General features: G+C 53.9%; 1 protein-coding gene and 1 long non-coding RNA gene across 2 annotated transcripts in view; one reads left to right on the top strand and one right to left on the bottom strand.

Moving 5' to 3' along the window:
- The window catches only part of NCF2 (neutrophil cytosolic factor 2), a 28917-nt gene that overhangs the window by 5841 nt on the left and 3086 nt on the right, over window positions 1–19990 (top strand). The window contains exons 3-13 of the mRNA XM_045811445.2: window positions 2611–2719; window positions 6818–6952; window positions 7590–7697; window positions 9182–9241; window positions 10528–10571; window positions 11898–12039; window positions 12253–12318; window positions 13287–13362; window positions 15042–15067; window positions 15470–15621; window positions 15735–15846. Of these exons, the coding sequence (XP_045667401.1) occupies window positions 2611–2719; window positions 6818–6952; window positions 7590–7697; window positions 9182–9241; window positions 10528–10571; window positions 11898–12039; window positions 12253–12318; window positions 13287–13362; window positions 15042–15067; window positions 15470–15621; window positions 15735–15846 (1030 nt within the window). The remainder of the gene's footprint in view (window positions 1–2610; window positions 2720–6817; window positions 6953–7589; window positions 7698–9181; window positions 9242–10527; window positions 10572–11897; window positions 12040–12252; window positions 12319–13286; window positions 13363–15041; window positions 15068–15469; window positions 15622–15734; window positions 15847–19990) is intronic.
- LOC148110673 (uncharacterized) lies at window positions 2743–10563 on the bottom strand. Its single transcript, XR_015722699.1, has 5 exons — window positions 9998–10563; window positions 8756–8805; window positions 5215–5343; window positions 4629–4889; window positions 2743–4531 (listed from the first exon to the last, which is right to left on the bottom strand). It is a non-coding gene; the product is annotated as an uncharacterized LOC148110673 (long non-coding RNA).

Raw genomic sequence — 19990 nt, 5'->3', positions numbered from 1 at the left:
TACCCCTGCCCAGCAGAACCGGGCAGGAAGCTGCCAGCATCCTGGCCTCCGAGGGGATGCAGTGGATTCGAAATGGCACTGCAGAGAACGTTCTTTCGTTCTTGTGGAGAAGGGCTGGAGGGCGGCGGGGGCTGTGCTGCACGGCCCACCCACACACCCCACACCGGCTGAATGCAACTTGGGAATCTCACACTGAGCTTATTCAGAGCCTGTACAATGGGGAGCAGAGCTGTGTGTCAAAGCCGATGCCAAGGGGGTGCAGCTCCAGGTAAACAAAGGGGGGCAGCAGGCGGTCAGGGCAATGCTTTAAATCAGACATTCAGCAGGAGGCCCCTCCGCCCATTTTTTAACACAAAGTGAGCACTTTGAATAATTTGTCAGCTCTTTCTCTCTCCCTCCCAGGGGGTCCAGGTCTTTAGAACCTGATGGAGGGGGATACTCTGAGGATTTTGTGGGGCTCTCTCATTACCAGGTAGACACCGGCAGTGTTAGCTCACAGCTGAAATTCCCCTGCTCAGCCAGGAGGGAGGTTCCACGTGAGGGTGAGTGCTGACCTTGCTCCCAGCGGGGCCTCTGAGGACCTTCAGCTGCCTCACAGGCCGGCGGGGGAGCAGGAACACCGTGGAAATTGCATCTGCCCGAGGCACCTGCGTTTTCGTCCGCCCCTCCTTCTGGGCTCCGTGAATCGGAGCCAGTCACCCAACCTCCCAGCTTAGAAAGAAGAAATGGGGCGCCTACTCTGCCCCCCTTCTTGGCAATGTCTGTAAGAACATGTAAACGACTTGACGCGCTTCTTGCTTCTAAGGAGCGGCCTGCGTGCTCTCCGCAGGTTTCACCATCATCTGTACTAACAGCAAGGATGTGTTAGAGGAAGCCACTCTCCTGTTTCAGATCCAGCCTGTTTTCTTCCATCACTGCTAAAGCCACTGCTGCTGTGTGAGTGACCTCAGAGCAATGGTGGTGAGAGAACAGCTAGCGTCTGCCCCAGCCGCCCTGGGGACACGTCCCTCAGCACGGTCAGGCCAGCCTGCCTCCTGGTCAGCCCATTGAGATCGCGCTTCCAGCTGCTACGACCGTGGGGTTTTATCTCTGGATAATACCTAATTCACTGTCGAGTGTTATGCACGTAATGAATGATTGGTGTATGAATTTAATTGCCAGAATTTTAGAGCTAAAATAACAACAGTAATAATAATAATAGTAGTGGCAGTGAACTACTGTGCGTGCCAAGCACGGTCCTGAGCGCCTGGACGCTTCGTCGCACTGCGTTCTTCCAGGCCCCGGAGGCACGTGCTTCCACTACCCTCTAATTGTAAAGTTGAGGAAACAGACCCAGGCAAATTCAGTAACTTCCCTCTGTCACCAGGTCGTACATGGCAGAGCTGGGACTCTGGTCCAGGGGGTTTGGACTCCAAAGAAATTAGATCTGGGACCACATACTAGCGACCGTCTCCTACTATATGCTCCTCGAATGCGATATGCTCCTTGTACATGAGCCGCTCATGTCACTGACCTGAGGCCGGGAAAGTACTTTGCCGGGGTCTCCTGGGTAAGAGCAGAGCTGGTGGATCTGGTCCTCTTCTCTCGGCCCCCGCGTGCACCGCCAGCCAGGCTTTCCTCCGAGAGGAGCTGCACGGGCAGCTCTCGGTCAGCCAGTGGTCTCGGCACCTTCCTTTCTGCCTCCCAGGTGGAACCGCGCCCAGAGCGTGAAATTTGTTCCTGCCGGACCAGGGAGCTAAGGAGGTGGGGGCAACTTGATTTTTGTGTCTACCCCCCACTGCAGCCCAGCAGCGGCTCCCTCTCACCAGGGCCTCTGTGGAGGTCAGGGGCAGGCCCAGGAGACCTGGTCCAGGTCGTGCTGCATCCCGGGGGCACTACTAATGTGGTCAGCCCCATCGTCTGTCACGAAGCCTGCGACAGCAGCCCTGTTCGCCTCGAGCCAGCCAGCACAACGCCAATCCAACAAAGCCAAAGGGCAGTGCCAGGAGCCGTGTTAGAAATGCCACCTGGCTTAATGGGTGGTTTCTTTCTTCTGTTTTCCAAAGTGTGTGGAGGGGGTGGGAGGGGAGGAGGCTAAGAAGGCCACAAAACCAGGAGCTCAGCTGGACACAAAAAAAGCCCAAGGAGAAGGCTCTGGGAAGGAGGGCATTGTCATCGGCTCTGGAAGGGGTCCCCGGAGCTGGGTCAGGCTAGCCTGGCCTGACAGTGGAGAGTATTGCTGCAAATCGCTCCACAGGGCCTTGGGGGCGGCCGGTGCTGGCTCTGTGGGGAGCTCTCAGGAGACGACGAGGCCTCTACTGGGAAGTGAAGTCAGAAGGGTAGGAGTTGGATGCTGTCCACAGAGAAGAAAGAACCTGTGACAGCCTGAGTCTGGGGGGAGCCCCAGGGGCGCTGGGATGCACACACCCCCACCAGGGCGCGGCTCACATGGAGCACTACGGAATACTGGGGCTCAGTCTTGGCAAAAAGCTAGAGCAGGCAGGCCGAAGGGGACTGGAGAGGCTTCTTGTCCCAGTGAGACGGGTCGGGCAAGGCAAGCCGACGCACGTTCTATTTGGCGTTTGCTCCTCTCTGCCCTGGCCTGTGGTCTCATCTGCCTCTGTCCCGCAGGTATGATGCAGCTATTAAAGACCTGAAAGAGGCCTTGACTCAGCTTCGAGGGAACCAGCTGATAGACTACAAGATACTGGGGCTACAGTTCAAGCTGTTTGCCTGCGAGGTAAGGAGGAAGGGCCCAGCCTGGGTGGGAGCGAGCGGTGGCTGAGGGACAGCTGACAGCTGGGAGGCACAGTGGTCTGCTGACACGTCTGGGAGCTTGGAAAAGGCTCTTGTGCCTCAGGACTCAGTGTTCCCCTTAAGAAAAGACTCAGATCAATAATGACAGGCTCATCCCGGAGTCTCCAGTTATTGGGGGCATGCATTTTATTAACGTAAGACTCAAAGGACTGTGCGGAACTGAGCCTGCTGGGCTCTCTAAAGGGAGGCTAGACCTGACTGTGCTGGCCTGTGAAAGTATTCATAATGATTTGCATAATTCCGGTGGACAAGTTATTTGCTCAGCATTATACTAACAAATCCAAAATCATGGGTTCACTATCCCTGCCAGACCCGCCGTAACCCTGCTCGGTTCCTGAGTTAGAGACCACGCTCTTTGCTATTAATGGCTCTGGCTTCGAGTACTTGGTTGATACCCAAAGAAAGAGTGAGGGTAATTTGGCACAAATCTGTCCTCCCTAGCTCAAAGAACAGCTCAGAGCACACATTTAAGGAAGGTTTCCATAGAAGGATAACTTATTTTCTCTATTACCAAAAGGGAGAAGCATGACCATGACCGGCTCTGACTTCACAGGCTCATGTGCTTTTTCCATCCCTTCCCATCCCCCACTCCTAAACACCAAATATACGCCACTAGCTTGAAAAACGAAAAGCCCTGCAAATATCATAGATCTTTATTTAGAAGAATTGCTGATAAAAAAGTCCCCTTGCTTTCGTTTCTCAGGCAGAAGAAAGCCGAGCGGTCCCAGGGTTGCTCAGGGCTAATAATAGAATCCACAGCTGCCCAGGCCCTCGGGGACAAGTGCCCCCATCCAGCCCTGCAGCGGGCTAGCAAGTTACTTCACTTCTCACAGTCCAGGGAAATGAGGCTTTGGGAATTTCAGGGAATCAGTTGGCATTTGGCCAGCTTCTAGAGAGAAGTTTCTCGACCGTGCCACTCCTGATGTGCTGGACCAGGTAACTTTTTGTTGTAGGGGACTGTTCTGTGCACCCATCAGATGTCCATAGCCCCCCACCCCACCCCTCACATGACAGCCTAAAATATCTCTAGACACGGCCAGTCACCCCCATCCCCGCAGTGAGAACCGCTTATATAGACTAAAGGGTTGGGGGACAAGTAGCTCTAGAAAAAGGATCACAAAACAGTGGAAGCCGAGCAGAGTCCCATGGGACTCTGTATAGGGTCCCCTGTTGTTGGAGTTGAACTGACCCAGGGGGCGGGAAATACTGGCTTTACAGGCCTCTCTGCAGGTGAAGCTGGAGTTTTCGTGGTCTAAGGCCCTGACGCCGCATGAGACCCTCAGTCATTTTCCTACATACAATGCCACCCCCCTCTTCCCACCAGGGTCTAATCCTGGCTTCTGAGAAATCCCACAATCCTTTTTGAAGAGTCTTGGCTTTTCCAGTCATGGAGTCACAAAAGCTTATTGTGGGAAAAAGTCTTAAGAGAAGGGAGCAGAGAACCCAATAGGAATGTTGAAGGACCTGAGTTCTCCTTCCTTCCTGCGCACATGGCCAGGCCTGAGCTGGGCTGGCCACACACTCACACAGAAGGCAACAGCTCACTGAGGCTCAGAAGTAGCCCAGGAAGGGAATCTAGACCTCCACTTCTGGGCTTGCTCCCGGCGCCGTCACCCAACACCAGCCACTCCTCGCTCCATGGAAACAGTCCTGCCACGCGTCTATACTTACCTTGATAAACTCTTCTTTTCTTCTGGCTGAGGCCCCGAACCAAACTGCGTATGTAGGTGGTGGACTGTTATCATAGAGGAGAAGCATATGGGTTATCCATTGCCGAATACCAAGTTACTCTAAAATGCAGTGGCTTAAAATAATACCATTTATTATCTCACATTTTCTGGGGTCAGGAATCCAAACGTGGCTTAGCTGGGGGGTTCAGGCTCACAGGCTCTCAAGGGCTTGCAGTCAAGATGTCGGCCAGTGCTGCCATCATCTGAGAGCTTGCCTAGGGCTGGGGGGTCTACTTCTAAGATGACTCACGGGTCTGGGAAGGTAGTGTTACTTGTTGGCAGGAGGCCTCCGTTCTTTGCCACATGAAGCTCTCCATAACACCGAGTCTTGTCAGGACATGGCAGCTGGTTTCCCCAGAGAATCTAATGATCCAAGAGAAAGTAATATGGAAGACCATTGTCTTTTATAACTTAGCCTCAAATGCCATACCCCTCATTTCTCTAATATCCTACTGGCTATCCATGCCGGCTCCATTGGATGTGGGAGGGAACAGGAGGGTGAGGACCAAGAAGTGAGAATCGCTGGCGGCCATCTTGGAAGCCGGCTACCACAACAGCAGAGACTCTGGAATCAGGCAGATAGGGATCAAGTCCCAGCCCGTTGGCAGTTGTGTGATCCTTGGTGAGTTATATGTCATTTCTGAGCCTCAGGCTCCTCCTCATCTGTACAGAAGGGCTGAGTACTTACCTCATACACATTCATTAATAACTCCATGTGTTTTATAACGTCAGGCAGCAGAGGTCCAGTGGTCCACAAGACAAGGTGTCAGCACCCAGAAGCTCATGGTCACGTGTCATGTGAGGTGGTGAGGAAACACTATGGAAGCACAGGAGTGAGGCCTCGGCTCACATGGTGGGGGGGGGGGTTAGAGATCATGCAGATAGAGTGGCCCCTAATAGGTGGTCAGTGGGTGGCATCGTGAGGATGACAACAAGAATGACAATGACACTGCCTCCAACAGGCAACACTGATTTCCAGGAGCGCACCGTCCCTCATAGCAGAGCATCCCCAGAGGGCGTCCATCTGCAAACCTCAGCCCTGTCGTCTTCCCCAAAGCCATGCAGGCAACACTTGGGGGACGAGAGCCCTTCTTCGCCCAGCCGCCCAGCAAGCCCCAACACAGTACAGCCAGTAGCAGTCATGGCGGTAGTAAACACGTGTTGAATGCCCACCCTGCGCCAAGCAACCCACCTCGGTGCATGATATGAATTATCTCCTTTATTCCTAACAACAATCTGGAAGCAGGCAACGTTATGCCACCACTTTACAGTGAAGCTGAGGCCACGTATTAGACACGGCCCCTGGGGTTCCCGTGCCCTTCACCCCTGCACCGCAAGGCCAACAACCCCCTTTCCTCCTAGGCCTCAGTTGACCAACGGTATCTCTTCTCTGAGGTTCTGGAGAAGCAGCCCCACCCCGCCCGGGGCATCAGGCTGTGACTCCTGTGACTTAGACCTGAGAAAACCTTGCAGCAGCCCCTGGCTGTTCAGCTCGTCCTCCGCCCAGGGTGCTGGGGCGCTGTAGGACCCCCCGACGCTGTGAGGGCAAAGGAAAGTAAACCCTTTTTGTTCACTGTCATCTTGATCTTTTTCTGCTCCCCGTTGCCTTCCCATCTTTGCTTATGAATCTTTTTACTAGACTTAGACAAGTCGTTTGTTTTTTTTTTATCTTGCCGATCATCCAGAAGGTGATTTGATTCTCTGTGGGAGCTGTAAGGCATAATGGTAAAGTAAACGCTCACGCGCCTACCAGCCAGCTCGAGACCTGGGAAATCACGATTCTTGGTGAACGTGCTGTTCCCGCTTGTCCCTGGGGAAGCGCTGGCCTGGGTTAGTGCGAGTCTCTTCCTGGCTTCACGGCTCTGCGGCCCGCAGAGTGTCCTCCTGCCCCTAGAACTATACCACAGCCTCCTTACACGTAACCACGTTCCAGGCAGGGTTCTGCTGCTGCTGGTGCAGGACGATGCTTCTGGAACCCTTTCTCCCGCCACCCTGCACCTGTCCAGTCTTTCGGCCTAGGTTCAGGGGCAGCCAACACAAGCATTTTTGTCCCTTCCCGACCTATTTGGTTGTTCAAAGAATAACGCACGTGATGTTTTCTTAACACCGTCCTTGTGCTGGGCATAGCTCGGTAGCAAGACTGATGGTGTTGTAGTTGAGATATTCCCAGGAAAGCTGAGGAAGGGAGGGATGTCAGCAGGCAACGTTCCAGGAGCAGACAGGCGAGCTCTTCCCTGGTGCCTAGATCTGAAGCAGCCTCAAGGTTTGTGTTGTGGCCTGTGCTTTTCTAGGTGTTGTATAATGTTGCTTTCATGTATGCCAAGAAGGAGGAGTGGAAACAGGCAGAAGAACATTTGGCTTTGGCTATGAGCATGAAGTCTGAGCCGAGACATACTAAAATCGACAAAGCCATGGAATGTGTTTGGGTAAGTGTACTGTTGATGCGGGCTGGCCAGAGGATTCCCACTGGAGTTTTCTTTGTTTCCGTAGCCATGCGGATTGAGAAACCGTAGAAGTGGTGCTTGTGCTTTCTCTGAGCTCTGGGTACCACCGATCCTGGGGTACAGTTCCAGGTTCGGATCTTGGATCTGGCAACGCTGGAGTCCAGGGGGCTCGGCGGTGGCGCTGGGTGGGGAGCAGGGGATGGGAGGCTAGATCCCAGCACAGAGGGAGCAGGGGCTGTGCCTGCTCGCCCACCTCTGAATCCTCGCCGCCAGCCACAGGACGGCACGGTCGTGGGCCTTGCTTGGACCCCGGGCACCTTGGGTTGCGGGGCTGAGTGCCAGCCCCACCCAAGCCGTGCGGAGTGGGGGAGGGGCGGCCACCTAGGGAATAACACAGACAGATGTCCACACGGCCTCTCAGGGGAAGGTGATATTGAAACCAACCTTTCCCACCTTAGACACTCAGAAATAATCATGAGTGCCGTCTTGACACATGTAGAAAAACTGCTGTTGTGAGGTTATCTCGGTGAACGTTGGCATCCATTCAGTGACGGAGGCAGGACAAGCATCATGACCCCTGATTGGCAGGTAAGAAAACGGCGTGCTCGCTGTGTTACAGAAACAGAAGCTGTACGAGCCAGTGGTGATCCCTGTGGGCAGGCTTTTCCGGCCAAACGAGAGGCAAGTGGCTCAGCTGGCCAAGAAGGATTACCTGGGCAAGGCGACGGTGAGTAGGCTTCCCCGAGGCTCCTATGGGGTGGCCGTGTGCGGACCAAGCTGGGGACAGACTCCGGGGACGAGGACACCCCTGTTGTGGTGCTGTCCCGGGATGGCAGACGGAGACTGTTGGCAGCGTGGAGCCCTCGCCGGAAGGTGGGCAAACGCTTCTAGCTTCTTGCCTCCAGGCTCCTCTCATTCCTCCCTTCCCTCCTGACCCTGGGTGAGAGCCACAGGGTTGGTCACGGGACGCAGAGTCTGGGGGACTGAGCCAGCGGGGAGAAAGCACAGCTATGGGGCACTCAGTAAATGGGGAGAAAGCAGGGTAGAGACACGGACGAGCACGGCATTCTCCGGCTTGATGCTCTTCCCAGCCCCACTTCCACAGCCTTATGATTAGACTCCTTTGTAAGCTGGACTCCATTAAATCCAGGTCTTAAATCCTCTCAGAGATGATCTAGAGTGGGCCAGCAGCCCCTTCCAAAACTGCGCTTGGCTCTGACATATCCGTAGGGCTAACGCTGCCCGCTGACCGGGTAGCGGGTTCTGGCAGAGCAGCAGGGTTCAAGAGCGCCTGGGTCGGTGGAAACACCCCAAAGCCCATCAGCGGATGAGTGGATAAACGTGTGATGTAGCCATGCAGTGAAATGGCCATAGCGAGGAGTGAAGTACTGGGGCGCCCGGGTGGCTCAGTCCGTTAAACGTCCGACTTTTGATTTCAGCTCAGGGCCTGATCTCGGAGTGGTGAGATCGAGCCCCATGTCAGGCTCTGCGCTGGGCATGGACCCTGCTTAGGACTCTCTCTCTCTCCCTCTGCCCCTCCCCCCATCTATTTCCCTCTCTAAAAAAAAAGAAAGAAAGAAAGGAAGGAAGGAAGGAAGAAAGAAAGGACTGATGTAAGTGACAGTACGGATAGACCTTGAGAACATCATGCTAGGGAAGAAGCCAGACACGAAAGCCACGTGTTCCAGGATCCCATTTATGTGAACTATCTAGAATGGGTAAATGCACACAAATAGAAAGCAAATTGGTCATTTCCAGGAGCTGGGGGAGGAGGGGCACACTAACCTGTTCGTGGGGGTGGCGTTTTCTTTTGGGGTGAAGAAAACATCTGGGAACTAGAATGAGAAGGTGGGCGCACAGGATTGTGAATGTCCTAAACGCGACACTGTCATCACCTCATACATCTCCTAAATGCCTGCACGGTCCACTTCAAAATGGTTAATTTTATATGATGTGAATTTCACCCCAATTAAAAAAAAAAGTACAGAGAGAGAGAGAGAGAGAGCCTGCCGGGTTGGCAGGGCTGGGCGGGTACTAGTTTCTTGAGCTGCTGGGACTCCTAACCCAGAGGGTCAGCCCCCACCCCACAGTCCGGGACGGGGCTCCCGCGAGAACGGATGCAGGGTGCGGGAGAGGAGGGAATCTTGGGGAAACCATGAAGCATGGGAGCAGAGCGGGCCGGGCCCTCACACTCTCCTCCCTCGATTTCAGGTGGTGGCGTCTGTGGTCGACCAAGACAGTTTCTCGGGGTTTGCCCCTCTGCAGCCACAGGTGAGGCAGCCCCGTCCCGCTCCCCAGACCCAGATCCCCAGAGCTCTCTGGAAACATCCGAGGGGGAGACTATCTGTGCTGAGCTGCCTCATTTTAAGGGCTCCTCCACTGCCCTCTCGGCCTGGCTGACAGCATCTGGCTGGCCATTCTGGGTCATAGGTTCCACGACTGTTGGGAGGATAAGCCAGTTTTAGGCTTAACCTCAAGTTCCCAGAAACCAACCCTCCTGCGCCCCCAGAATGCCAGGCTGCACTCCTGTGCTGCTGGGGAGAGCTTCTGTGGACCATCTTTCCTGAAGCCTGCACTAGTCTCTGGGGAAATGGGAACACAAGCTCTGGAAGGCCTCTTCTCAGACACAGGGGCGAGTAGGGGCCTCCGTGGGGCCTGGGGCTGTGGGCCGGTCCCCTCCACCCACCTGCCCACGTGCAGGAGAGCCCCTCGGGAACACGCTGGGTGCCCCCAGTGAGCCACTGCTCTGCCCGGTCTGGGCCAGAGAGAGGCTGCTAGGTCTAGAAACGCAAAGGCATTTCCCTCCTTGTCAGGGGAACAAGGTAAGACGGGCTGAGGAAACTCTGAGCGCCATGGCACCCACCCTCCAGGCCGCACACACCTGGTCCCTCCTGACAGCAGCACCCCCGGCCTCCCGGGGGCAGAGTGACGGCTGCTAGCCCAGGGTGGGACCGACACCGGGGCTCGGAGGGTGACAGGAGCCGAGGAGGATAGAGACATTCGGGATCCTTAGATTGGTGTCCTCACCATGAAGTTGAAGGCCCCCTGGACCGCAGAGCAGCCAGAGACTCCAAAAGGAGAAGGAAGCCCAGATCAGTGGGCTCCATGACTTGGTGTAGAACAGGGAGCACACGGAAAGGAGGTTTCTGCCTGGTCAGTGGACCTTGAGCGGGTTTTAAATACCCACAAGGGTCACGTGATACAGCAGACATTAATTATAGAACAGAGTTTTGGAAGCTGTCCTAGGAAAGGGATGGAGCTCAGGGTCAAAAGCACCCCTGTGATGCCACGCTGCTCTGTGACAGCTGAAATTCTCCAGACACCAGCACTGGCTCGAGATGAATTGTTCTGCTCGAGGCACCTGTCCCCAGGGGGCTGGTGGGAGGGGTGCTTTTCCAGTGTGTAGGCAGGGTACGCGGTGCCCTCTCCCTCGACAGGGTTCCCATCCAGCTTGAAATGTATTCTTTGATTTTCGGGTCTGGGAGAAGACTCAAGTTACCATTAACAGTCTGTTCTCTCCGCCCTCCTTCCCTTCGTTCCTCCTCAATGTTCAATAGGCCACCGAACCTCCACCCAGACCCAAAACCCCGGAGATCTTCAGGTAAGTTCGGTGTAGAGCAGGGTGGGGCTCTCTGAAGAAGGTGGGGTGAAGATGAGGCCGGGGTCAGGGGATGAGTCCTGGGGAATGTAGCCTCGCGTGTGGGCTCTCCTGTCTCCAAGTTTAGAATGGATGATGTAGGGGGGATGGGAAGATCGACCACAGGGGTCCCCAGGTCCACGTGCACAGCCACCCACGCATGGGGGTCACCGCTGAAGGGCAGCGGTCAGCGGTGTCCGCGGAGCAGAGCCCCTCTGACCAGAGGCTGGAGTGTGGTTTTGCCCTGAGAGTAGCCTCTTCAGAAGAGGGGGAGACCAGAGCTTTCTGGAGTTGGGCGAGCACCGTGGGAGGCTAGGTGGTGTGTCCTTTCCTGAGTGGACATTTTCACTCCCTCTGGACACATGGTCTCTGGAGAAGTAGGAGGAACAACTCAAGCGAAAGAAGCCATTCTTCTATAAGATGAGAAGCCAAGAATGACACAACTTACAGCTTTCCTAAGAATTTCTTCTCAGTAAGGAAGCAAGCCCAGATCCCCCACCCAATAAAGAAGGCTTTTTAAAGATTGGAGAAAGTACCACAGCAACTGGACAAAGGAGGGGCTGTGAGCTCGTGGCCGACGCTGCCGGTTGGAGGAGTGTCTCCCCTTCGGAAACAGAGAGCAGGGCTGAGGGTGGGGGACAGAGGGGGAGTGAGAGGGAGCCCTCCCCACCCCCGGCCCAGGGCAGGTGCTTCAGACAGCCCGGAGCCAGTCCCACAGTGACACATTCCAAAGCAGCACAGGCCACGCAGCCAGAGCCTCCAAGGGCAAAGCAGGCCTTGAGGGAACGCTGAAGGTGGAATGACAGAGCCCGGCACCCGGCCGGCTGGCCTCAGGACCCCTCTCCATGGCCCCGCTCCCCATAGCTGGCCTCCAGGGGACTCGGCCTCCCGCCGCCCCACGGCCCTTTCTCAGCCAGCTGGCTGTGCCCCACTCTCCACCTTGTGCGGTCCCCTTGCCACCGAGCCCGATGCACCCCAGCCCGGACTCGAGACTGGCCCAGCACAGCCTGGAAGCTTCCTCCTCAGAGGGGAAGGGAGGGCGCGGAGGACACGGCCCGGGTGCCTCGTGCTGTTTTGTCTTTCATTCTTGTCCCACCGCCCATGTGGTAATGGAGCGTGTTCACGTTCCTGCCTGGTCCCGCTCGGGTCCCAGAGGCGGACAGATGCCGAGCTGGAGGGGTGCCTGGAGCGGGGCTCCCGGCCCCAAGGCCGCTGTCGCAGGTGCCATGGTGCTGAGGGTGGGACGCAGTCCGGGCCAGGGGAGCTCGGAATCTCGTGTCTGTCCTGCAGGGCTCTGGAAGGGGAAGCTCACCGCGTGCTGTTTGGGTTTGTGCCCGAGACGCCAGAGGAGCTGCAGGTCATGCCCGGGAACATCGTCTTTGTCTTGAAGAAGGGCAACGATAACTGGGCCACGGTCATGTTCAACGGGCAGGTATTCAGAGGGCCAGGGAGGGGGTTTTGGGCCACGGGATCCCGGCAGCAAATGGCAAAGCTCTCTGAGGAGCAGCATGTGCTCCGTCACCCGCAGACCAGCTGCCCCCGCCTCCACGTCTCTGGCCTGTTGGGGGGCGCGGCTCGGCTCCGATGGGCACTGATGAGAGCGGCCTTGTTCTCCCCTTTCTCACTCCCTGATGCGGTGCCACAGAAGGGGCTCGTGCCCTGCAACTACCTTGAACCAGTGGAGCTGCGGATCCAAGCTCAGCAGCCCCAGGTAACGTAGTGCAGCGGCCTGACCCACTCCTGCCCGCCTCTGCCCCTCCATGCACAGGCCTCTCCGTAGAGGGGGGAGGGCAGCGTGCAAAAGATGCCAGAAAGGTCCTTCCACTCACAAGTCCGGAGTCCACCTGGGGTTGGCACCAGCCACCCGGAGTTGAACCTGGCGAGGAAGGAAGATTCCCTGATGTGCTGAGTGGGGCGGGGGGCATCCAAGGGACCTACGGGGCCCACCCACCTGTCTGATTCCTCCCACTCTAGGGGTGACTTGGGACCCAAAGCCTATAGGAAGATTGGGTCTTCCCAGAAATGTCCTCTTCACCCAGAACAGTCCATGTGTTGGCCTGTGACAGGTCATTAACAAAGAGAAATCCGTTCTAGAGGATGAACAGAGTAGGCCTTGCCAGCCACGGCGCCCCCCTCACACCTCGAAGGCCGGCCCTTCTGCCGGTGGGCTTCGTTGGGACTGAGCGGCCGTGTAGATGACCGCTGGTCTCTGACCTATCTCTCTGGACACTGTGCAACCAGCTGTCCTCTGCGGGCTTGGCCCTCCCTGGTCCAAGTTACTACACCCAGATGACTTGAAATGTTTTAAATGCCGTACCAATGAGAGGTGGACTTTTTCCTTTAAAGCGGCAGAATGTGGAGCGAGAGGGTGAGCTGAGCCAAGACTCAGGGTCCTCCCCCAGCTCCAGCAGATTTCCAGTGTGGCTGAAAGGGGCGGTTAGGCAGCAGGGGCCTTTTAGATGGGGCTTAGGGTTCTCGTTTCTTCTGTGATTTGTTCCCACCAGGCCAACCCTGCCTTCCCTTTAACCAGCACCTTCCTTAGTCTCCCCTGAATGTCGCCACCACTCCAGCTTTTAGGAAGCCATTTGTCCCTGGCTCCCTTTTCGTGAGCCCCCCACCCCTACTCCTACTTAAGAACATTGTCTGAATGAAGGCTCTCACCATCTCTGTCACCTCCAGGAGGAAGCCTCCCCGGAGTCTGATATCCCAGCTCCTCCCAGTTCCAGCGCTCCTGGAAGACCCCAGTTGCCACCCGGTTCGTGTCCCTGGAACCACATCCTTGGCCTGGGTGCAGGACCGCTCCCGGCTGCTTCCTCACAGAGCGTTGCTCTCTCAGCCTTCTAGGAGATTCTGGTTTCTTCTTCCCCTTCCAGCGTGCTGCTCAGCTTATGACCCCACAGCCCCAGGGCCCCTCTCTCCTGCACCACCCACCCACCTAAAACATAGGAAATAGATGCCATTTCTCCCTCCCTACTCCAGAACACTCACGGGGTGTCGGTAAATGTAGCTGGTTTCTGGGGGGCAGTGAGTTCCCAACTCAAGTAGTCACCAGACCCCTCCATCATGAGGTACGGAAACCTCGTCCGGGCAGGAAAGGTTGAAGTCATTGCACACGTTTACCCCAGAGGAGGACGGAGAGGCTCTTTTCAAATGTCCAAGGAGCTCTGTCTGGAAAAGAAACGGCTCTGCAGAGCCCCGAGGAGTAGACCATGAACCAAGGGCAGATGTGAAAGGACATTCTCCTGATGTCTGGGAAGTGAAGGGCTTGTGGTCACGAATGCAGTTTGAGCTGATGCTGCATAAGTGCTCGGTAGGGATGCATTGAAGGATCCTAGATCCGTGACCGCGAAGCCTGCCAGATCACCAGAACCCCTTGGGATGTTCCCCCACACCTCCATTTTTATTTTGAAAACTGTCAAACCTACAGATTGAAAGTTGAAAGCGTAGTACAATAAACACCAGAATACCTTTCACCTAAATTGACCAACGGCTAACATTTCATACCGGGGACTCGCCCTGCTCCCCATCCTCCCCTCTGAGCCACTTGAAAGGAAGTTACAGACTCACGGCCTTCGCCCTACCCTTGCGCATTAGCTCCTACTAGTCCCCTGCATAACCACAAGTGTTACATCTAGGACATCGAGCGTTAGTATAATATTATCGAGCATATATTTCATATTCACATTTCTCCAATTACCCCTCAAAACATCCTCGATAGCTTTTTTTGTTTGTTTTTACCTTTTCTGTCTAGGGGCCCATCAAGGATCACATATAAACCTAGGAAAATTTTATGAATATACATTCTTAGGCCTTTGATTCTGATTCTTCACGATTAGAATTGGGCCTCAGAATCTGTATTTCTAGGAAAAAAAACCGTCCAAGTGATTCTAATGATTAGCTGGGTATATGAGATCAATGGTCTTTTCTTTCCATCGTGCCCCCTCTATTGTGAATATCTTTATGCAGACTTCTATAAATTATGTGCATAAGGTCATATTAATATATGATGCTTATTAGGAAACATGCGGAAAAATAAAGGACAAGGGAAAAATAAGTGGTTCTAACATTGCTGCTTCGGACCCCTGGCTCATCTTGCACTCCCCGCTGTCATTGCTCAGAGCCCACTGGTTTAACTGGACTTTGGGGTCCCTGCTCACCCCCTGTGCTGCGGGGTGTGATGGTCCTTTGATACTTGCCTGTGTGCTCCCCAGAGGCAGGCACCGGGTTCATCTGTGTGTTTGTGCTTTGCCCTGCACATTTCCCCCGAGTGTGATTTCCCCTACAGTTTATTAAGGTTAAGAATCCCCCCAGAGACTTAAAGGTAATAAGTTGGGTGTCCTGTTCTAAGAGGTTTCATCCTGTGGAAGGCGGGGGCTGGCCAGGAGTGTTTATTCATCATCTTCTTTTGTTTTACTTCCTACCTTCTCCGTTTAGGTCAAAAAGAAAAAGAAGTGCCCAAGGTAAGCTTTTTCCTTATACTATTTCAAGTGGTAGAGAAAGGAAAAGCTGAGGCTCTCTGCCACAAGCGTGTGTCCCAGGGTTATAGAAAGAGTCCCAGAGGAAGGGTGGGCCAGTTACCACCATACACACAGTCCACAGGCTAGGAACCCGCACATGGCTCTCCCCACCACCATGCACACATCTCCTACTGGCCTCGGGTGCGTGGGCCGGATCTTCTGGCTCCGTAGGAATTCCTATCCAGGCAAGAGCGGGGCTACGGGACCTCTGAAAGCCCTTTCCATTACTGTGAACCCGGTTAGCTATCGGCCTCCCCTGCTGCACAGAACGCTCCCGGTGATGCAGGATGTGGCTGCGAGGAGGCCGCAGACACTCGCGAGCCCCTCTGCTTCCTCTCCCCTCAGGACGTAAAGCTCAGCGTCCCCGTGCCCTACACACTCAAGGTGCACTACAAGTACACGGTGGTCATGGAGACGCGGCCCGGGCTCCCCTACAGCCAGGTCCGGGACATGGTGTCCAAGAAACTGGAGCTCTTGCCGGAACACACGCAGCTGAGGTGAGTCCGTGGGGACGGGGGCGCCCCCTGGGGACCTGGTACGGCCCGGGGGAGAGAAGCGGCTGGTTTTGTACTGATGTTCTCCGACCTGGGTCTTACTCGTCTCTACCCAGCTACCGGCCTCCGGACAGCCATGAGCTGGTGCGGCTTTCGGAAGAGAACATGAAGGCTGCCTGGGGCCAAGTGAGAAACTACTGCCTGACTCTGTGGTGTGAAAACACGGTGGTGAGTGCAGTGAGCCCAAGGGCACCCCACGTCCCGTGTCTGTCGGGCCGCTTCCGCAACGACAGTGCGGCGTTTACCGCGCACGGTCCGTGAGCCTGGCCCTGTGCCTGGTGTTGAGGGCACGGCGAGTCACGAGCCACAGCTCTGCCTCCCTTGCCCCTGCACCCCGGTGGCAGCCAGGCCCGACAACGCCCGGAAAGGAGTCCCTTCCGTCTGCCGCCTCACCTAACTCTTCCAAGGTTAGGCCCATCGCCATCAAGCAAGGTCGGAAGGAAATCCTAGCTTGAGGCTGAGCTCATGGCCGTTTTCGCTGTCAGTTTCCACGGGGAAGAACACGTGAGAGTGGAGCTAGTGAGCGTTTATCCCACAGAGAGGTGGTGTGGATTACAACATCCCCCCAAGAGCCAGCATCCACCGAGAGCGTCCCACGTGCCAGATACCGTGCTAAGTGCACGCTGCGGATTCATTCTTACAGACCCCACACCTCTGGGACCTACTGTTACCCCACCTCACAAGTCAGGTAACAAGGCAAAGAGAGGTCAGCTTGACCAAGGTTGCACAGCAGGTCGGGAGTGGAACCAGAGCCCCGTATTTTGACTCCAGAGCCTGTATTCTTGAACCTCTTTCTGGACCTCGGGGCCCAGAACAGAGTTAACTGGCCAGTAAGAGTAAAGGGAGTTAGGGGCAAAGTTAGAGGCTAGAAGTAGCAGCTCCACGTTAACACTCTTGACTTTGTCCCTTTGTCTCCAAGGGAAAGGCTAGCGTTTCTTTTTGTTGTTGAGATTAATTCCCTCCCACAACCATGGCTCCTGAAAACCATCCATTTTCTTTCTGTCCACATACCAACGGACTTTTTTTCACCTTTGATGTAATTTCATATAAATGGATCATATAAATGGATCGTACAGTATATATATTCACATAAATTCATACGATCCATTTATATGAAATTGATGGACTGATAAAGTTCATATGTACAGTATATAGATTTACATACATAATGTAAATATTATGTATCTATAATATGTTTATATATAAAATATTATATCTAAGAATGTTATGTAAATATATGTTCTCTGACTTGGGTCTTACTCATCTCTACCCAGCTATCAGCCTCCAGACAGCAATGAGCTGGTGCCCCTTTCAGAAGATATATTCATATGAATATATATACTGTACATAAAACTTTTGTTTTAATAGTACATTTCATTATATACTTTTCCATTTTTATATATGCTTTTGTGTTATAATAGTCCATTTCTTTTGATCGCTAGTGGTGTCTCTAAGCGGTATCCCACAATATGAATACTGCAATTTGTTTATTGATTCACCTGTTGGTGGACATTTGGATTGTTTCCAGTGTTTGTCTAGTGACGTTTATTCCTCAACAAACATTTGTGGAGCACTGACTGCTCGCTAGATAGGCACTGGGGATATAAACACTAACGAGACACAGGCTCTTCTTGGGGGAAAGCCAAGGGCGGACGTGATTACAAAGCATGTGCTGGGTGAACTGATGGAGACACACGATGGCGTACTGTTTTTTATAAGCACAAGGGAGGGTGTCTCACCCAAAAATGCTGAAGGAAGGTGGGACAAGTCAACAGTCAATAGTCTTCCTAGAGAAAATGATGTTGAAATTGTCTTGAAGCGTAGCCTTAAAATGGTAAATAGAAATTAGCAAGGTGGAGGAGGTTAGGGTGCCTTACATGGATGGAAGAGCAGAGGGAGACCCTGAGAGTCAGCAGTGGGTGATGGACACAAGAGGAGGAGCTGGGAGACAGGCTGGCAAGGCAACAGGGCCCCATCGTGGAAGGCCTTGCACACTGCTGCCCTTGGATGAGGCTGTGAGCAGGCAGAAAGATGCATGAATGCTGGCTTGGGATGTCTGATTCAGGGGCCTATGAGCAAGGCAGGGGGCTCTGAGAGGCTGGCCGGGCCAGCTAGCTTCCTTCAAGTGCTCAGCTCCCTGTCCACAGCCCTGACACTGGGGAGTCCCAACACACGATCAAGGACACTGCAGTCTCCACGGCCCGAAGCCGTTGTCAACTGGGGTCCCTCTGACACCTTCAGTTCTCCCCTCACCCCCCTCCCCTGCCTGTTTCCTGCTTTACCAGGTTCAAACTGGGGCATCTGTACTTACATCAGTAATGGGTGTAAAACGCCACAGGTCCTATGGGAACCCTCTGGAGAGCTACTAGTTTTCATCTCTGAATGGATCTGGAGACCATGGAAATGAGCGCACTGGCAAAGCTGTCCAGACCATCTAGGCCTGGGGCCGTGGGCCCTGCGGGGGCAGAGTCCCTCCTCTACACCCTCAACCCCTCCGCTGGGCGAGAGCTTTTGCTCAGTTAGGGAAGGGTCTCTTTGGCAGAGTCTCACTGAAACCAGATACATGTGTGCTGGGAAAGAAAACTGAGTGGGAGAGGAAGAAGTAAAGAGGCCCTGTGGTTAAGCCCCAGGTTGGTGGAATCGAAGAGTTCGGAAAACTGCGTTCAGGAAGTAGGGCCCCTGGGCTCACTGGCGCCTCTGGCTGAGAGGTCACAGGCCCCAGCACCCTGGGCAGGGGAGGGGTAGACAAGGTACGAGTGCAAGGGTCCTTTGGAAGTCTGAACGGGCACCCTAAGGTTTCCGACAGTCTAGGAGGGGACCAATCCTATCAGTACTGTCTTGAAAGGATTCTGCCTAGCAGTTCGGCTCTGAATGTGAACTACTTCCCTTAATTGTTGTTAGTTATTGTTAATTTTTGTTCTTTGAAGAGAGCTTCAGTCTAATTAGTGGCTGTACGTGGCTAACGCTCCCCAAATTCCCAACACAGTCTTTCTGGGACTCACTCCAGCTTCGGAGGTCACTGCCCGCATTCTGTCGCCGCCCCTGCTCTTGGAGGCAGCCAGTCAGGATGTGCCCGTTCACTCACCAGAAGAGCAGGAACACGAGCGATCGTTTGAGCGTCTACTCTATGCAGGAACACTTACGTTTAATCACGTTTACATGTATATGTGTATACATTTAGAGTAGCTCTCTCACGGAGAGTTTAGTAATTGTCAGCTAGGGGCGCCTGGGTGGTGCGCTTAGTTAAGCCTCTGACTCTCGGTGTCCGCTCGGGTCGTGATCTCAGAGGGGTGGGATGGAGCCCTGCGCCAGGCTCCCTGCTTAGGATTCCCTGCCTCTGCCCCTGCTCACACACGCGCATGCGTACTCTCTCAAATAAACAAAATCTTAAAAAAAATAGTTGTCAGCTATTACTATTCTACATCATATCTTTTCTTCTAGCCTCTATTTCAGGTGAGGAAACTGAAGTTCAGAGAGGTTACACCACCTGCTCAGGGACACACAGCTGGTGAGCAGTGGAGCTGGGATGCAAACCCAGGCCTTTAGACTCCTTACGGCCACTTCCACCTCACTGTACTGCCTTCTAGTAAAAGGGATCTGCCAGGGCTGGCACAAGCGACACCAGGAAGTGTACAGCACTTACGCTCGCAGGTTTTCTAAAGCAGATTTGTTAAATCCTAGGATTCACATCTCTAGAAACTGCACCCTTCTTCTTTTCAACATTTGTGGATCAAAAATGACCACAGTGGCAACTAAGAGGTGTAGTTACATCTATCAGAAAGCAATGCCTTTTTTCATGGCCTTAGAAAGACAATATGGCGCTTTGCACAGTTTCTCAAACTTTAGCAAGTATGAGACTCACCTACAGGGCTTGTTAAAATGCAGACTGCTGGGCCCCACATGCACCAAGTTTATGATTTAACAGGTTTGGGATGGGGCCAGAAATTTACATTTCTAACAAGGTCCCTAGTGTTGTGGGTGCTGGGGAGAGGGTGTTGGGATTTGGAGTTAGAAACCCAGGTCTGACTTTGGGTTCTATCACTTGTGACTCAATCTCTATTTTTCTATCTGCAAAGAAGTTAACATATTCTAGCTTTTTCAGGATTACTGTAAGATTTCTGTAAGATTTTAAGACTAGCTACGGTCCTGCAGACCTTTTGGGTTCATTTATCCAACCATTCAATATTCCGAAAGTACACGTGAGGTCTATGCTAGGGACTGATCACAGACTTAGCCTTCATGAATTTTTATTCCAGGTGCTACACTGACATTTCACGGATTCCTTTAGTGATGTTCAATGTTCACTGGCCAA

This window comes from Ursus americanus, chromosome 2 (assembly GCF_024610735.1).
Source record: "Ursus americanus isolate L20-20 chromosome 2, mUrsAme1.1.p, whole genome shotgun sequence".
Classification (NCBI taxonomy): domain Eukaryota; kingdom Metazoa; phylum Chordata; class Mammalia; order Carnivora; family Ursidae; genus Ursus; species Ursus americanus.
This window is presented reverse-complemented; position numbering and strand designations above follow the sequence as displayed.